Source organism: Globicephala melas, chromosome 8, assembly GCF_963455315.2.
Source record: "Globicephala melas chromosome 8, mGloMel1.2, whole genome shotgun sequence".
Taxonomy (NCBI): domain Eukaryota; kingdom Metazoa; phylum Chordata; class Mammalia; order Artiodactyla; family Delphinidae; genus Globicephala; species Globicephala melas.
The window spans coordinates 78,156,946-78,175,163 of NC_083321.1; the positions used below are offsets into that span (position 1 = coordinate 78,156,946).

The window sequence follows — 18,218 nt, forward strand, 5'->3', positions numbered from 1 at the left end:
AGAGAGCTCTTTCATTATGAAAATTTTAATTCAAGGAAGCTTTCCTCTATTATTTCTTTGATAATTTCTTTCCACCCAGTTTCCTCTTTCTCTTTCTGGAATACATATCTACTGGAACTCTTGGATTAAATCTCTGTGTTTTCAATATATCCTTTACTATTTTCCATCAACTTTATTTCCAGCTCACCTACTGAGTTTCTTATTTCAGTTATATTTTTAATTTCCAAGAGCTCTTTCTAGTTCTCTGAGTATACTTTTTTGTATTTTGTTAATGTTTTTTGGATGTAAAATATGTCTTATTTTTAAAGAATGTTAAGGTTTTTTTGTTGTTGTTTATTTTGACATTCTCTTTTGCTCCCAGGACTGTCTCTATTTCTTCAAAGTTTCTTTTTTGGCGTCTGTTTTTGACATCAGAAGCTTTTAAAAAAATGTTTGGATATGTTGTACTCTGCAATCTGTTTAAGATTGAGAGACAGGAAAGCTGACTGGAAACTATGTGTGCACTGACAGGGCTTGCCAGTTAATGGCCTTTACTGCAGGGAGGTGGGGCGGGTTCCAGACACTTCATGTGATGTATTAGCTGGAATGAGATTTGGTCAAAATGTAAGAGAAAAAACCCAAATAATAGATGATTAATAAACATTGATTTCTTCCTCACGTAAGAGAAGGCCAGATGTGGCAGTCCATGGCTTGTATGACAACACCACATCATCAGGGATGTAGGCAACAGACACCTAGCTACACCACTCTCTCAGTGCCAGTGCCTTATGGTCCAGCTTCTGCAATTGTATCTGCATTACAGGCAGCAAGAAGGAGGAACGTAGAGAAAGTAAGTACCCAGTCTCTTTCTAGAAGCCCACAGAGTATTCTGCTTACACTTTTTGGCAAGAAATTAAACACATGGCCACATTTAGCTGTAAGCAAGGCTACAAAATGTAGTCTCTTAGCTGGATGCATTGCTACCTCAAATGAAATTGGATTCTTACTACAGCAAAGGAAGGGGGGAATCATGTTAACATAGGTAACTAGCAGTCCCTGTCCCATTGAGATTTCTATAGTGTTGGTATCTGTAAGTCTTTTTTCTTGGGTGAGTAAGTTTCTCCAAAGATGTCACCTCCAATTTCCCATAATTTTAATATCCCAACAACAAAGTTATAGGAGGTGCCTCTGGTGCCCCGTGTCAGAATCCCCTCAGTGTACCTCTGATTTTAGTTGTATGGTGGTGGACAGGCTTGTGTAACTCACCTTACTCTGACAAAGTCCAACCTTAACCACAGATTGGATGTCTTTCTGCTTTCTACCCAGGGCGTTGAGCTGCCATGGAGCCTACAGGCCAATTCCTTAGAGCTACCCAGTGGGGGAGGGAATTGAAGGATTAATGTTGAAGGAGGGAATTGAAGGAGGGATTGGAGGCTGGATCGGATCCAGCCTCCGATCCACTGGAGATATGAACAATTGAAAGGTGTTCTGTAAGCTTCTCAGGAGGTCCTGATGGAATTGAGCCCCGGCTGCCCATAGTAGAAACCTCAGTAACACATACTTGTATTGACTTTCCCTCTTTCTGCTTCACTCTGCCTGCTACCTCACTCTTGCTTCCTGGGACCATGTCCTGAATAAAGTAACTGCACCGAAGTTTTGTCTTAGTCTTTGCTTTTTAGGAAACTCAACCTAAGATAAAAGTAATATCATTCTTAAAGTTTTAAGCTTAGAGTCTTAAATCTCTTATCCTCACATAAAACTTCAATGTAACATCCAAAAAATACCACATGTTGTCAAGAAGAAAACCAAAAAAAGGGCTAATTTTAAAAATTCTTTACTATACTTTGTATTGCTGTTCACTTCCTATGACTGTGAAATATGGTTAAAGAAATAACATGAACTCAGTTCTTATCTTGAAAATGTACGGATGAAGCTTGGGCCAAGAATCTATCATAACTAACTGGCACAACTAGCAGCTGTTCTGAGATGAATCTCCCATCTTCGTGCTTCTAAAAACTGATTTCATAAGAAGTTTTAGAAAATGCCATAGTCTGGAATTGACTCTTAAGGAAATATCCAGTTCTTACAGGTCCTTTTGCCCTTTGACATTGATACAATGAATTGCTTATATGTCTCTCTCACTTTCCCTAGCACAGCATCTGGAACAGGTAGGTGATTAATTGTTGAATAAATGAATAAATGAAATTATAGTATATACTAGTTTCTATTTTCTTATCTTGTAAAATAAGTTGAGAATAATGTATTGACATAATTGAGGGAATCTTTGAGGACATAGAATATTGATAAAATATTTCATAAACCTGTGAAGTAATATCTAAAAGTTTAATATCAATGTTGTAATATTTCTGATAAAGGAAAATGGTTGCAAATATATTGAAATTTCCTTTTTATACTTTAGATGAACTATGTGGTAGTATCTTAAGAAATTATAGTAGATCACAAGTTGGTCATTTAAAATATTTATTTTGAAATCATTTAATAGATAAATTTTGAACCAGAAAAAAGTATCAAAGTATACTAAATCAATCATCTGTGGGGTTTAAAAACTTTAACAGGAAAAGAAAAAAGGATGTGCTAGTGATAAATATATTTTACAATTCACATATTTTATTGTGTAATAAGCTGCACTGCATTACATTCTAACAACTGCAGATACGACATTATAATGATTTTAATGTCTAGACTAGTCATTTTGATACCACAAATCTTAAAGTTCTTAACGGAAAAGAGCCATTAGCAAATTTATGCATCTAAGCTCAGTTTAACTCAATTAAATGAGATTTATTGAATTTTGTGCCGAACACTATTTTGTTTGTGCAGCAAACCCTGGTTATCTGTAGAGGGTGTCCTCCTGAGGATCCCAGGAATAAGGAACAACAGATTTAACTGGCCCATTTTCTTGAACTCTAGAAGCCAGGAGGCGGGAGAGGAAGTGGTACCCCTCCTTTTTGTTGCTCCCCTGGGAAGATGCCAGTAATCTTTACTGGGGTTGCAAGTCTGTATTTCTGTACTGATTCATTTCCATAAGTTCAGGTGTACTGTATCAGCTTTCTAGAGCTGCCTTAACAAAGTATCACAAACTTCATAGCTTAAAACAACAGAAATTTTTAAAATCACAATTTGGAAGTTACAAATTCAAAATCAAGGTGTCAGGAGGGCCATGTTCTTCTCTCTGAAGGCTCTAGGGAGGATCCTTCCTTGCCTCTTCCAGTTTCTGGTGGTTGCCAGCAATCCTTGGCATGTAGATGCGTCATTCCAATCCTGTCTCTATCTTTACATGGCCTTCTCCACTGTGTGTCTATGTCTCTCCTCTTATAAGAACATCAGTTTTTAGGCATACTCTGACCCAGTATAACCTCATGTTAACTAATTACATCCTCAAAGATGCTAGTTCCAAATTAGGTACATCTGTAGGTACCTGGAGTCAGGGCTTCAACATACTTTTCTGGGGGGACACAATTCAATCCACAACAAGTATCAACAACATTTCTTTCCAAGAGTGGAAAATGGCATCACATTTTTGGCAAAAGGCAATGTGTACTATTTATGTTGTTCATAATCCTTACCTATAACCAAAAACAGTGCTAAATTACATGTAGCAGTTACACTTAAGACATATTTAAAAGACTTAAGAATAAATGGGCATTTTAGAAGTCAAATAAGTCAAATAGCAAGTGATGAAATAATGAATATTGAGGTGGCAAAGAAGGCTTAATTTCCTTCTCCTTGTGATGGATTCACTAACCTGAGATGGAACATAGGACAAAATCAGCCTCTGCAAACAGTGGAATACTCCAAACGTATTTTCAGTGAGGATCAGTCCAATGAATACAGTGAGACCAAACCATATTACTTATTGTTGAGAAAAGTATAAATAGAACACAATGTAATAGATATGCAGATTAGATCTCCCTTCCATATTCAGAAAACGGACACAAACACACTTGATTTTGCTTCGGCTTTATCTACAGTTAAGCCATCTATTGCTTCTTTCAACTCTAGTAATCCTACGAGCACTAAGATCAAATGCATAATATCTTGGTCCACTGAAGAAAAGGAAGAAGGCTATAAGAAAAAGAAAAAAGATATAATGTATTGAATTAGCTTGTAGCAGATCTTGGATGTTTTCAATTAAAAAGACCCCACTCCTGTCCTAATATAACTTTGCAATGCAAATGAGCTACTTAAATTATTTTTTAATTTATTAGGTTATTTTTTTTTCTACTTACAATTCTTCTGGAAAACGGCATCAACTCTACTTTCTATTCCTTGAAAGCTACTTGCTATGCTTTTGGGATAACCTGGTTCCATGGATTGACTTTGGTCATCATATCTGATGAGAAAAAAATAATTGTCCCACATTTAAGACCAATACAGTGTACAGTGATTAATAGTTTTATTTAAATTGTATGTACTTTACATAATGCCTTCACACATATTTTCTCATTTGTTCTTCACAATGTCCTATTTACTGGGAAACTAACAGTGGTTAACTTCTCTACCTAAGGGTACATACATATTTATAAAATATATGGGTATCACTAATATGAAAACAGGCTTCTGATTGTTGGGGCAGTGTTATTTTAAAAAAGGAGAGCTTATATGCTCTAAGGCTTTTACTTAATTAGTTCATAGTCTCTCTATCTGAATAAATATAAATAATAATTTCAAGTTGGGAATCAAGTTCTGTATAACATTTGCTTGAGTGTAGTAGAATTTAACTCTTAGAATTTAATGAATAAATGAGAATTAGCCTAACTCTTTCTTTGCATCCCATTTTAGTGTTTTATTAAAGTTTGCTCTGTTTCAGGATATAGAATCCTCAATACCATTGTGCAGGAATCTTAACTTTGTAAAATTTTCAAAAGCCAGAGCGACATCAATCATCTTGTGAAAAAGAATGCCTATCAGAGACCACCTAGATATTTTTAACCTTCAGTTGCCTAATCAATGATGGTTTGTAAAGAGGGTAAAGAAACACAAATTTCAATTTCTAATGGAAAAAATAGTTTATCTTACCTCCAGAATTGGTTGTTTACAAAGAAGTATGTCTTTCCCTTGTAGGAAACAGCTGCATCTATTGCTTGGACACTGCTTGGGAAGCCATAGTTTGCTATATTCTTGGGATAACCTTGCTGAATATCATAGCCACTTACAGCCCAGTACTGATTGCCTGCCAATGATTCAGGTTATATATTAGATAAAGTTTTTCCATTCCTACAAAATGTATACCAATTCTTAATCTTTGCATAAATTCATCATAGAAATGAAAATGGAAAAAATAGTCTTGAAAAGATAGAGGTGGTAAAGTCAAGACCATTGGGCTATGATAACTCTAGTGATTTCCTGGAACCTGTAAAGCATTTCCAACTTCTTAGCCTGACACTCAGGGCCCCACACTTGAACGTCTTATCTCATGTGACTTCTATACAGAGAACTAGAGCCTTGGGGAATCTTAGAAATTTATATCTGGGATGAGGGTGGAGGAAGGCTAAAGGTGGTCTAATAAAGTGTTCTCATTTTGTAGATGAGAAAACTGATGCCTGAAGAAGGTACAACATGCTCAATTTCATACAGCATTTAGTGGTGGAGAAGCGACCCAACCCAGGTCTCGTGACAAAAGCCCAGCTAGCCTAACACTCTCTCCTTGACTCACCTCCTTGAAACTGGAAGGGACCACAAAGAAGTCCTGCCCTTCCCTTCAGGAGGAACTAAAATAAGATGAAAACTTTAGGCAGTTACCTTTGAATATGAAAATTAGGTCCTTGTCAAAATCCTCATAAGCAGCCTGTATACCATTTACCAGGGATGGCCAGAAGAGAGAAATGAAATTGAGTTCGACTCTTCGTAGGTGAGGATGCTTTCTCCAGAAGTACCTAATGGAACACAAGGGAGAAAACCACATACAACAGTCTAAGCAGGCAGCTTCTGTGAGTCTTGGGCTGGTATTGATCCTATAAGATTGCTGGGAGGATATAATATACAGTGAAGGCAATGCTTCCAGCACAGTGACCAGCATATGGCCAGCACTTTATGGTGATACTGTCCATCTGGTGAGTATTTTACAGTTTTCAGATGAGCTGATAGGAGTGACCTCATTTGATTACATTTTACATTGCCCGCCTCCTCACACATTGACAAGTTTTATTTTGTTAGTCTCTTTCATTATTGTTGCTACAATATGAAGAGAATATTTAGACTATTCTAGCAAAAGCAATACAAGTACACTCAGCCTGTGAGTGCACAATCACAGAATGCCAATGGAAAATTGAAAAATTCAGTCAGATGATTTTCCCTGCAGCTTATTAAGTGACAGTTTCCATTCACTTGAATGAATTTGGGTGGAATTGAATGCTATTTTGGTGTTGGGTAAACCCAGCTATAGAGTTCCCATCAGCTAGAGTCCATGTCTGTTTACATCATCACAAACATCTAAATGCTTACAGATGTTTTAGCTTTTATTTTTCTTTTCCTGGATGTTTTGATTTACCCAGAAAGCACTATCAATTCCAACGAGATTCATATGCATAGAATTCAAAGGAAAAGCTGGGTAATGTGTAATATGTGACTTAATTAGAATCCAGTTTTAAGTTATGCCAGTAAAAGAAGTCAAAGGAAGGAATAGTTCATTCTTATACTTGTCTTTAAAGAAAAGTATTTCTCCGCGGAGTGTAGTGATAGCATCAAATGTCAGTCTGGGGTCACAGGCTGTGGGTGTGGTTGGTCCAGTAGGTTGCACAGGGTTGCTCGAAGGTCCTGAAAGTAAAAAGACTTTTTATAAGCATGAGTCCAGGGTGAATTTTGGTGTATTTCAGTTACTTCTCAGGTTGGTGAAGGGTCTTCATATGAAAAGAAATGCTAGCTGACTATCCTATAAGACATTAATCACACATTAGGCCCTCTTAAAAGTTTTATTTTTTAAAATTAAAAAATAAAAGAGGGGGTAAGATGAATTGGGAGATTGGGATTGACATATATACACTAATATGTATAAAATAGATAACTCATAAGAACCTGAGGTATAGCACAGGTAACTCCACTTCGCTGTACAGTAGAAACTAACACAACATTGCAAAACAACTATTCCCCAATTAAAAAAAAAATGAAACAAAAATAAAAGAGTAATGGTAGCATTAGGGAGAGTTCCAAGCTAAGTTGTGAAATAAAGAAATTTGAATTCTTCCCCCTCCCCTCTGGCAGTTTAAAATTAGAATCCCATGCTTCTTTCCCTTCTTGCCTCCTCTTTCTGCATTTTTAGTCACTCAGTATCTACTTTCTCCTTTCTCACTAAAATCCACCTTCTGGAAAGAGGCCCTCACAGCATAAATCTAAATCAAAATGTAGCAATATTTTTTTCTATAAGTATTTAAATTTTAATGTATTTTCCCATTGTAGAATGAAAGGCTGCTAACAGTTCAAATATGGGCGAGTGAGAAAGGGAGGTGTTTTCAGGGGAAAAGGAATTGGGGAGTAGAGGCAGTTAGACTAGGTCTCATCATCCCTGAAAATTCTACTGTCATGAATAAAATTTGTAGTTGTGGGACCCTGGCATGCTTCGTTTTGTACTGCTGTCCAACCAGAGAGGGAGAATGTTTTACACAATTCGACTCCACGACACTCCCTTCCAATCAACAAAACATTTTTTAAATTTTTTTATTTTTAGAGAGCTACAAACCTCTTCTCTGGTTTATTGTTATTACAGCCACTAGGGGGCAGGAGGGCAAGAGGAAAGAGAGAGGCAATGGTCTTATCAGACAATACTTAGAGGCAAAGGCCTCTATATCTCTCCCTGAAAAGTATCAGTACTGTCTTTAAAAGATGTTTCTTTCTCTCCATACTGCATCCCCACTCCCCTCTTTCCCCCACAGAAAACAATCTTGATATGTTCAATATATATGTATACATGTTTGTTAGCATGTTTCTTGAAAATGCCTTGCTTTGTCTATATACATATTTAATTTGTGTAGATTCATGTATTATGTAATTTATACACTGAGTAACATGTATCATTCTCTTTCTTTTCCAGGAAGCACAATGTTTTAAAGACTCATCTATGTACATCTGATTCAGTGCTTCTCAGTGCTGTACATTACTCTATGGCAGGCATTCACCACATTTTACCCATATATTCTCCTCCTGATGGACTCCCAGGTGCCCTCTAACTTCGATCACCATAGCCAAGACTGCAATGAACGTCCCTGACATGGCCAGGTCTCACCAGGTACTGCTGCTCTTCAGATGACCTTACCATAGATGGCCTGAATGCCACTGATGTCATCTTGAGGGAGCGAGTAGGTGCTGGGCTCACTGAAAGCGTAGTTGGGATACATCAAGGCACCAGGGTCAGAGGAATGAGCCAGCCCCAAGGAATGGCCAAATTCATGGGCAGCAACAAGAAACAAGTTGTAATCTGAAATGCAAGCATGTGTGGTGAATGGCTCCAAGTAGACTGAAGGGTGGTGGAAATAGGATCTCAAGGAATGCAGCTTCTGAGCCAAAACTCCCTGGAGAAACAGCCTTTCCCATGCCTACCTTTTTCCTTTTCTCTTCAGGTACCTGAAGAAATGGAGATTGGAAGGAATCAAGGTAGGGGCTATAGGTTAAGATTAGGTGAGTATGAGGTCCTCACCAAATCTTAGAACCAAGAAAGACTGCTGCTTTTATTCCAGTTCCCATATCTCATGGGCCTGGGGCTCAGGCAAGTGATGGCAGGGCCATCACAGGTCTCATAACTCTCAAAAGCCCTCTCCTCCCATGCACCCACCCCTACCCCTCTCCAGTCTCCCAGGCCCACAGCCCCACGAGGAGAGTCTCAGTCTGCCAGGCAGCAAGAGTGGCCTCAGATGCAGAGCTGACTCACTTTGGCTCCCTGACCACTCAGCACCAGCTCTTCCTTGATTCTGAGCTCTCCAGGAAGCTTCAGGAATTTTCCACCAGAAAGAGACAAACGCTGCTTCTTATTGCTTCCTACCCTTATCTTTTAACTTCCATGAGCATAGTGCCTTTCATAACTGGGAGCTTAAAAACTTTCAAGGCTTGCACTTCCTGTCAAATAAAGCCTGAGCTCCTTTGCCAAGTTCAAGACTACTCCATTTGGCTCCAGCAGACATTTGAGGACTAGATTTCTGATGTGAATCCTTCACTCCAGCTAGTCTATGTGCCATTTCACAAACACACTGTGCATTTTCTTACATGTCTACTTAAAAAACAATCATAGTTGTACAGCACTTTATTATATGCTAGGAATTGTAATAATATTTAATCTTAACAATATTTTTATGAAGAATTGTTAGATTACTTTTACGATAAAGGAACTGAAGCCCAGAGATTTTTGAATACCTTGTTATATTGGCCTTGCAACTAATAAGTGGTAGAGCTGGGGTTGAACCCAGGTATGATGGCAAGACCTGTGTTCTTATCACCATGTTCAACTTCCTGATGATAATTACCCTTGTAATATTCTACTCATGCTCCAAGACTTTCTTTCTTGATCATCACATCCTTCCATTTTGCATTCATAAATGCTATAAAAAACATCTTTGAGTGTCTGGAGTACTGGGCAAGGGGCTCTGGGAGATTTGTGATGATGCATAGACTAAAAGGGGAGATGTGTGCAAACAAACAGAATGCACAGAATAATAAGGAGGGCAGTTAGAGAAGAAAAAATCAAGGCTGTTGTTATTCTGAGAGGAAGGCTTCATTTCCAGCTGAAAGACAGGATGGGGGTGGCATTTGACGTAGCATGGAAAAGAGGGATTTTGAAAGGTGGGGCTTAGGGTGTGGGGAAAGGCGTTTCAGGAAGAGGAAGCAATGTGAGCAAATGTAGGGCAGTTGGAAAGCACATGGTGTGATCTAGAAACAGTGAATGTGCCATGTGACTGCTGTGTGTGAAATATGAAGACAAGCCATGAAAGATGAGTTTGGAAGATCTCCAAGAGCTTTCAGTGTCAAGTGAAGGTATGTGGACATATTTGGCCTGGAAAATGTAAACACTGGGCTTTCCAAATGTAAAGATGGGCTTTCCAAGGACAAAACTTCTTACAGTGCTGGGGAAAATTAGAGGAAGCTGAGATCGGAGGTGAACAGTCCAGGTGGGAACTGGACCAGTTAATTCAGGTAAGAGGTAATGACTGTCTGAACTAGTGGGGAGGGCAATAAGAATGCAAAGTCGTGGGGAGTGTTTATTATCTTTGGGTACTCACAGCTCCTAGCACAGGGACTTAGGTAGAATAAACACTCAGAACATTTATGTTGAGAAAATGGTGGGAGGAACAGGTCCCAAGCAATGGTAAAATGCTCCTTTCCTATTATTTTCTAAAAAGTGTTCTTTGGCTTCTTGTTACCCTGTAGCCTTGTAAAGTACCATATGGTCTGAATATACCTCTCATTATTCTCAGTTCTTCCCTTCAGGTGGTCTTCTTCTTACTCTGAGTTTTCTCCTGAAAGGGGTAGTTTGCTATATGGAAACGTATCATTGAAAAAGAGCTCCACGAAGATGAAATCACCAGATGAACGAGAATAACTAGATGGCTGCTCTTTCCTAAATAGGTCAGTTTTCTAAATAAACCAATTATTTCTGAATTTCCAAAAATAGGAATCTTTTTCAAACATCATTAAATTTCACAATATTAAAATACATACCCTAAGGCAGTGGTAAGCGAACTTTTTCTATAAGAGTTCAGATAGTAAATATTTTAGATTTTTATGAGCCGTATGGTCTCTGTGTCAACCACTCAGCTTTGTTATTGTGGTATGAAAGCGGCCATAGATGATACATAAACAAAAGAGTATGTGGCCCTGTTCCAATAAAACTTTATTTATACAAATAGGACCAGGAAGGACTTAGCCATGACCTGTTGTTTTCTGATTCCTGCCTTAGGAAACAAGGTCAGAATTTAGCTTCAGGATTTTTTCTAAACCTAAATTAACTTAGTATCTTGAGGTAGCAAGAATTTTAAATGATCAGTTTGTGTGAGTGTGAAATGTTACAATAACTTGGCTGTGTGTGTATGTAGGAGGGCAAATTCTAATGTGGAAAAGTTCATTTAGAAGCTGCATGTGGACATAACCTTGGTTAACTTACTTCTGGAGGTTTTGGTCCATGTTTCTTCTGCATCAAAATGAACATCTCCTCCAATACCTGGGCCTGGCTGAAAGGCATGAGCAAGGATCCCATTGGGTCCATCAAATGGAGAATTGTCCCCATGATCTGAAATAAAACGATTTGTATTAGGTATTTGCCAAGTCTCAGTTTAGCCAGGGAAAGCAAAATCGAGCATGACTGCTTTGAGCCTACCTCCTTGGAGAAAGGCAATCTTGATATCTGCTTCTTCCTGTGAGGTCTTGGTGAAGTTCAGGGGTGACACGTGACTCCAGAGTTTAAAGGCTTTCTCAAGAGCTGTTTCCACTTCAGCCTCTGACAAGTCTGGGGTATAGTTAATAATCCTTCAAAATGAGAAGGTGTGTGAAGCGTTCATTATTGTTTAGAACAGCAGTCCATCAGTAGATTGAATTGCTCTAGTTTGGAGTTTGTGCATATGTGATGTGCTACCACTGAAGAGGGTGCAAGGAGGGATGCGGGACTTAGGGTTGAAGACAGACGTAGGTTCTGGACCAGTTACTACATGTCTTTAAACTCAGTTTCCTTATTCATAAAATGAGGATAATAAAATAGTACCCCTCTCATAAGGTTGTTGTGGGATTAAATGTATGTAAAGCATTTAGTTCACTACTTGGCAAATAGTAGTATTCAACAAACATTGGGTATCATTATTATTGTTATTATCATCAAGATGCATGAATGGTGGGGCTAGATTCTCTCCAGCAATGATTAAGCCTTTTTTGGGTCCTAAAGTGAATTCTTAGAGAGACAGCCTAACATTGCCATAGTCCTCTTTAGATTGATAGAGAAAGAAGACAAAAATGGCAGGCTTTGGATTGAAAAGAACCCATGGGATCTTTACCCTTTCATTCTCATACTCAGTCACTAGAATCTAAACTCTATAAGAGCAGGGATATTTATTCATTTGTTTGTCTCTAGTGTATTCCGAATCCTAGAACAGTGCCTGACACATCATAAGTGTTCAGTGAACATGGGCTGAATGAGTGAATTCTCAAACTCTAGAAATATTACCTGTAGGTCAGATTAGTTTGTTTCCACTTGGGGTTTCCTGGAGTTATCATAAAATTGCCAGTATCGGGCACTCCACAGCGAGGCTTTCCCATGATCTCCAAGGTTTCCTCATTTGGCTTCCCTGTTATGTTCAGCCCAAAGAATTGCTGCATTTCTTTAAGCTTCTCAACAATCACACTAGCGCTGTTCTTCCTTTCAGACTGATATTTGTACCTTGGTAATTGGTAGAACTTTTCTAGGTAATTCTGGAGAAAGTCAAACACGTAACAGATTTGCTGTGAAATTTCCTTCAGTTCTCTGTGCATTTTGCATTCCTTTTTAAGTTATTGCAGAGGTCAAACCAAAACTAATAACCTGATAGTCACAAAGATAAAAGCACAAATTTTCTGGTTGACTTGGAGAGAACATTGCCTACTGGAAAGAACAGTCCATCCATTCAGTGCTACAGTTAATATTTATGCATAAAAATAGGTATTTCATAAGGGATGAGTTCCACATCCTCAAGCAAAATGCTAGTACACAGTCAGGAGACTGCCTTCTTATTTTTAATAAAAAAACGAAAAACAAAACAGCATCAGCATTTATTGACTCCTTGAAGCATTAGTTGCAGCAATGCAGATTCTCTTTTTTAATCCTCTTTTCACTACTGTAGAGAAGGTTTAATCATACATATTAAGACATGAAGATGCAGAGAAATAAGGAACTTGCCAAGAAGATAATCAGGTCCCAATTCACCATGTTGCTTCTCAAATGAGAATTAACGTCTTCAAAAGAAGAATTCCAAACATGTTTTGGGGCAACAGCAGCATCACTGTCATTAGCATTTTATCCACCACAGTAACTCTTTGGGAGGGGCCAAAACTCATTAAGAAGGTTCTGAGGGGTGTTAACAAGCTAATCATGAAACTTCTTTCTCTCACCTTAAGCATCCTTAAGTGGCACTTTGCAAGTGACACAGGACAGAGCAATTTTGTGCTCACACAGGTTTTGAGATCAGACAGATTTGGGTTCAAATCTTAGCTCTGCCACAGATTAATTTTGTGTCCTTGGACACATCCCTTAGATGACTTCAGATTCACATTTGTCTCTAAATTGGAAATAATAATCCGCTGCCCTCATAGGATTGTTGTAGGATGATATGAGACAATGTTTGTGAAATGCTGAGCAGGGGCGCTTTGTACAGAGTAAGCACTTAATCACTTCTATTAGCCCATGGGTTACTGTTATCATTGTAAGAAATATATTTTTTTAAGTGAAAGAAAAATAACAAGAAGAAATGCTTTTCTAAAACTGTAATGCTAAGAAAATTGTGCATGACAAATTTCTGACAGCATTCCCTTGTGTTCCTTTAAAAATTTGGCCTTTCATACTGTGAAACAATGGAGAAAAGTTATCAGTTTTGCTTTTACAGTGCTTTCAAGAGTTTATAAACAGCCCCATAATCTGGTTTTAGGAAATATGATTACACTATGAACTGATTTCTAGTTCCTTAGAGTTTCCCATCCTCGCGCTCTATGTACACCTGAGATTTTTGGCTGCAAAACAAGTCCATGTAGAAAGCACCAGTCATGTAGTAACTGTGTTGCAGATACACCAGAAGGGAAAATCTTAGGTAAGTGAGAAAGAAAATCATTTTATAATTAAAACCATTCCTTCTAAAAGTTTTCTCCAGCTGCAGCAGCTCGGCAGCAGTATTTTCTGAGGGTTTGAAGAGCCCAGCTTGTTTGCATGCCTGGCTTTCAGAGGGCCCAGCTTGGAACTCTCCAAATCATTGAAACCAGACGTTTAACCTCAAACAAATCATTCACATAATTCTTTCAGGCTGCTTTAACTAAAAAGAGAAGAGAACCCAAACAATTTCCTCATCACCAGCAAATCAACTGCCCACCTAATTGATAGTTGAGTTACCTGCACAATTTTTGTAGTTTTCTCTTCTAGGAATTCAGAATGTACTAGAAAGGCCTTGGAAAGCTGCACGTGGAGTAACAGCAGAAGTGGAAGCATCTTCAGACTGAACATGGCCTCGTCTTCAAAAACTACCTCTCCTGGCCTTCCTTCTGCCCCTTCTCCTGATGGGTACCCTGAAGTTCAGAGCATCCCATGTCACTCACTGCTTTCATTTGGTCCTTTATAAAGCCCTGTCTTAAACAATTGCCACATCAGGAATGTGAAGCAACACGGGTTAATTACACTCTGACAGTTTTGCAATGTTATAATGTGATCTAGTACCCCCAAATAGGGGAGTCTTTCAATGGAAAAAAAAGTACAATTTGCTGCTCTGTTTTGGGGGTTTTTAGATATTTACTTTTGCAAAATTGTCTGGTCAAGGAAAAGGAATAAGAGACTAATTCTGAAGTTAATGAACAGCAGTTACATTTTCTGGGCATGTCAGATGCTGAGGCTGTATTAATTTATGCAGTAGAATATTGTTTGATTAGTGGTAGGTATCTTGGGGCTAAGGAGCCTAACTAGAGAAGCTCTGCACTTACCCACCCTTGTTGTAGGTGAGGAACATGTGTGCTTGTGTGCGTCGTGACAAAGCTGGGTGTATATGGGGGTCCTAAAGCAGTTTCTGGAGGATGTGGTTTTAGCGTCAATGCGTTTTCTGCAAGCTGGATTTTGCATGGGAAAGACAAAGAAACCAATACTGATGGTAATGATAATAATGATCATTTGCTAAATATTTATTATGTCCCAGACTTACATGCTGTATGTATATGACCTCAGTCCATCCTCACAAGACCTTGGGAGGTAGATGCTATTATTATCTGCATTTTGCAGATATAAAGAAAATCCAGAGAAGTGAGATGGCTTATATAAATCACATGCTAACCTTATGGAGGAGCCAGGATTCAATGGTAGGGGGTATGTTTAGAGGCTGAGCTGGCAGCTACCACATCAGGCCCTGTTTTCTAGTCTTCCACTCCAGCACCCGGCTGGCCCACGGTGGAGCAGTAGCTCCAGGGCTGTAACAACTGGGAGGCCTTGGCTTGTGTTCATGGAGAAGACAGGGAGAGTGAGCATGAGATGCCTTGTACACTCCCAAGGGAAAAGACCCTGAGAGGACTTTCAGGCAACATGGCTATGTAGCGGCTGTATTGATCAGAGGCCCTTGGGCTTGCTTTCAAATTGTGTCACCTGGTCTCACTTATTCTGACTCTATGTGCATGTAGATTGTTACCATACACAGTCTTTGTATACATTCATTTACATATATTTATATATACAGTTGACCCTTAACAAGGGGGAGGGTTAGGGGTGCTGACCCTCTGTGCAACTGAAAATTTGCATATAGTTTATAGTCAGCCCTGTGTATACTCAGTTCCTCTGTATCCATGATTCCACATCAGCAGATTCAACAGTGCTGATCATGTAGTACTGTAGTATTTATTATTGCAAAAAATCCAGGTATAAGTAGACCCATGAAGTTCAAACCTATGTTGTTCAAGGGCCAACTGTATTCTGTAAGGGCAGGTATTCCTGTGCATAAATGTATATGTCAACATGTATGATGTATAACATGTGTTAATATATTATTTGAGATGCTATGGTAGATGGTTCAGTTCCCTCCTGGAGTCTCCTAGGAGCCTTTTAGACAATCCAAAGAAATATGTCTTGGGTTAGAACCTATCCGGATAGCAGACGAATGTTTATGAGGTAGATTCTTACATTCACTCAAGAAATATTTCCTGACACCTATTGTATGCCAGGTGCTGTGATGGGTACTAGATTACTGGAGATAAGTTAATAGTGGTTCAGATGAAATACTGTGGGAGTCTGGAGGAAAGTGCAATGATTGGGTTAGGTAGAATCAGGGAATTCTTCATGAAGGATGTAGCATGTGAACTTGTCCTCAAAGAAAAAGTAGAATGTGGATGTGCAGAGATTTGGGGATCTATTCCTTGTCCTCATGTGCTAGTTTTTTCCAATTTGTTCAAGCAGTTCCAAGGTCATGATCATGTTAACCTTCCCTGGGTACACAACTTAGTCATGATGTGGCTTCCTCTGCATTAGATCTTTAGTGAAAAAACCTTTTCTTCCTAAATGAGAATGCCTTAACATTGGTCTACCCTATGTTGAGTTATTTGGATTCACTACCTTGTTTATAAGGTTTATAAATGCACTTTCTCCTGAACATAATGGGACACAATTTAGACAAGAATCCCAAACTTTGGTAAACTCAGTTTTCTAGTGTTTGTGTAAATGTTGTGTTACAGAACACACCTGGTGGAGAAAGACACCCTGTTTTCAGGGCCTCCGCCTTCCGCTTTCTGAATTCTTTCTCTACACCTGACCTCCCCTCACCTCCACAGTGTCTGCACCTCCCTTCTTCTGGTGCCTGGAACCCAGAGTTCTCTCAGGCTCTCTCTCCTCTGAAAACCTGCTTCTGGGAAAAGACCAGCTATCAGTCATTTCCATTTTAGTGTGCACTTAGGGGCCATTTAAGCCAATTTCTTACTAGAAAAAAAAAAGACAAACGAGCTAACTTTTTTTTTTAATGAAGTCTTTGTTCCCCATAATATGAATTTCAGAGCAAGTAAAAAAGACAGTGGAAATTTAGTTTTGGACAGAGACAATGAATGACAATGGAGGACCATTCTGTCTCCATAATGCCACCCCCTGTAGATAGCAACCTTGTCTGATCACCCGATGTGCTGTTCCATAGCAGAGGTAGCAACTTGTAATTTTACAGCTTAGTTTTGCTTTTTCAGCCCAACAAGAAGGAACTGATTGCATAGATATAGTTTGTTTTCTCTTTAGTTTAAAAGAGAGAAAAAAGGAGAAGAATGTGTCTAGCTAGCTGGAGTGGGCATAGGCAGCAGGGAAAGCTACCTGGAGGTGATCCTGTGTGCTGAATCTTGAAAGCTGAGTGGGAGTTTGCCAATGGGGAATGTGAGCGGTAGAGGAAACAGCACACACTAAGTACAGAAGTTTACCCAGTGACGCAGGTGGACCTTTGATTCATTCACAGGCAAAATGTCTTCTGCATCAAGCAGTTTTGAACTGTGATGATCAGGATGGACGTCTCTACCCCCTGATCAAATGAACAGATAATTGTTGGGGTCAGTTGTGGTGAAGGTAAAGAACATCAGATGTGAAATTACACTAACTGGGTTCGAATTGTAGTTCTGCCACTTCCTACTTATGTAACTTTTAGCAAATCATCTGTTCTTCTGAGCCTTGACTTCCACATCTATAAAACTGGGACATTAACATCTCCCTCGTATGGCCTCAGGAGGATTGGATGAGAGAGTGTATGTGGGAGCTCCATGTAAACCCTCCTGTGCCCTCTTCCCTGTATTGTGAGTGTGATGAAGTTATGGCCATCATCGTTCTTATGTCCATGCTACAAGTGGAGTTAGCAATGTTGAAAAGCTCCTCTTTTCCAGAAAGAGAAGTGCTTCAAGGTTAAGCCACTGAGTGATGAAGTAACTTCCATACAGCTTCCTTCAGCATCCAGAGCTCAGGGCAGCCAGGGAACATATGTGTGTAAGTTACACACCCTTCACACAGAGTATAAATGGTTAAGTTAAAAATCACACAAGCCATCATGTACTAAACACTGCACTAAGCTGGCAGTCTTTACTGTCAAGTGAGGGAATGTGTGTGGTGTCTTCACTCTTAGGACTCAGCCTTAGATGTTGGCTATATATTATCTCCCTTTAGGTTCATAATAATGCAAGGAAGAAGGGGTTATTATCCCTATTTTAAAGATAAGGAAAGTGAGGTCTAGAGATCTGATTCCAACATACCTTTCCATTTATCTTTCCTGGTAATCTCTCCTTTGTTCTCTCAGTGAGGAAAAATTCAAAATAAGGCAGTAGTTCTCAGTCTTGGCTCTACATCAGAGTCTGTATTAAAAATACAGATAAGTGTGGGACTTCCCTGGTGGTCCAGTGGCTAAGACTCTGAGCTCCCAATGCAGGGGTCCTTGGTTCAATCCCTGGTTTGGAAACTTGATCCCACATGCATGCTTGCAACTAAATATCCTGCATGTGGCAAGGAATAACCTGTGTGCTGCAACTAAGACTGGGCTTAGCCAAATAAATAAATAAATATAAAAAAAATACAGATAAGTGGGCTC

The 18,218-nt window shown here is 39.0% G+C and overlaps 1 protein-coding gene across 1 annotated transcript; it reads right to left on the minus strand.

Moving 5' to 3' along the window:
* Nucleotides 1–2,458: 2,458 nt before the first annotated feature.
* MMP8 (matrix metallopeptidase 8) lies at nucleotides 2,459–14,219 on the minus strand. The gene is made up of 10 exons (XM_030835606.3): nucleotides 14,042–14,219; nucleotides 12,134–12,378; nucleotides 11,297–11,445; nucleotides 11,084–11,209; nucleotides 8,249–8,410; nucleotides 6,639–6,756; nucleotides 5,743–5,876; nucleotides 5,020–5,173; nucleotides 4,230–4,333; nucleotides 2,459–4,065 (listed from the first exon to the last, which is right to left on the minus strand). The coding sequence occupies exons 1-10, from the start codon at nucleotides 14,150–14,152 to the stop codon at nucleotides 3,962–3,964; spliced, it is 1,407 nt and encodes a 468-aa protein (XP_030691466.1). The 5' UTR covers nucleotides 14,153–14,219; the 3' UTR covers nucleotides 2,459–3,961.
* Nucleotides 14,220–18,218: the final 3,999 nt, after the last annotated feature.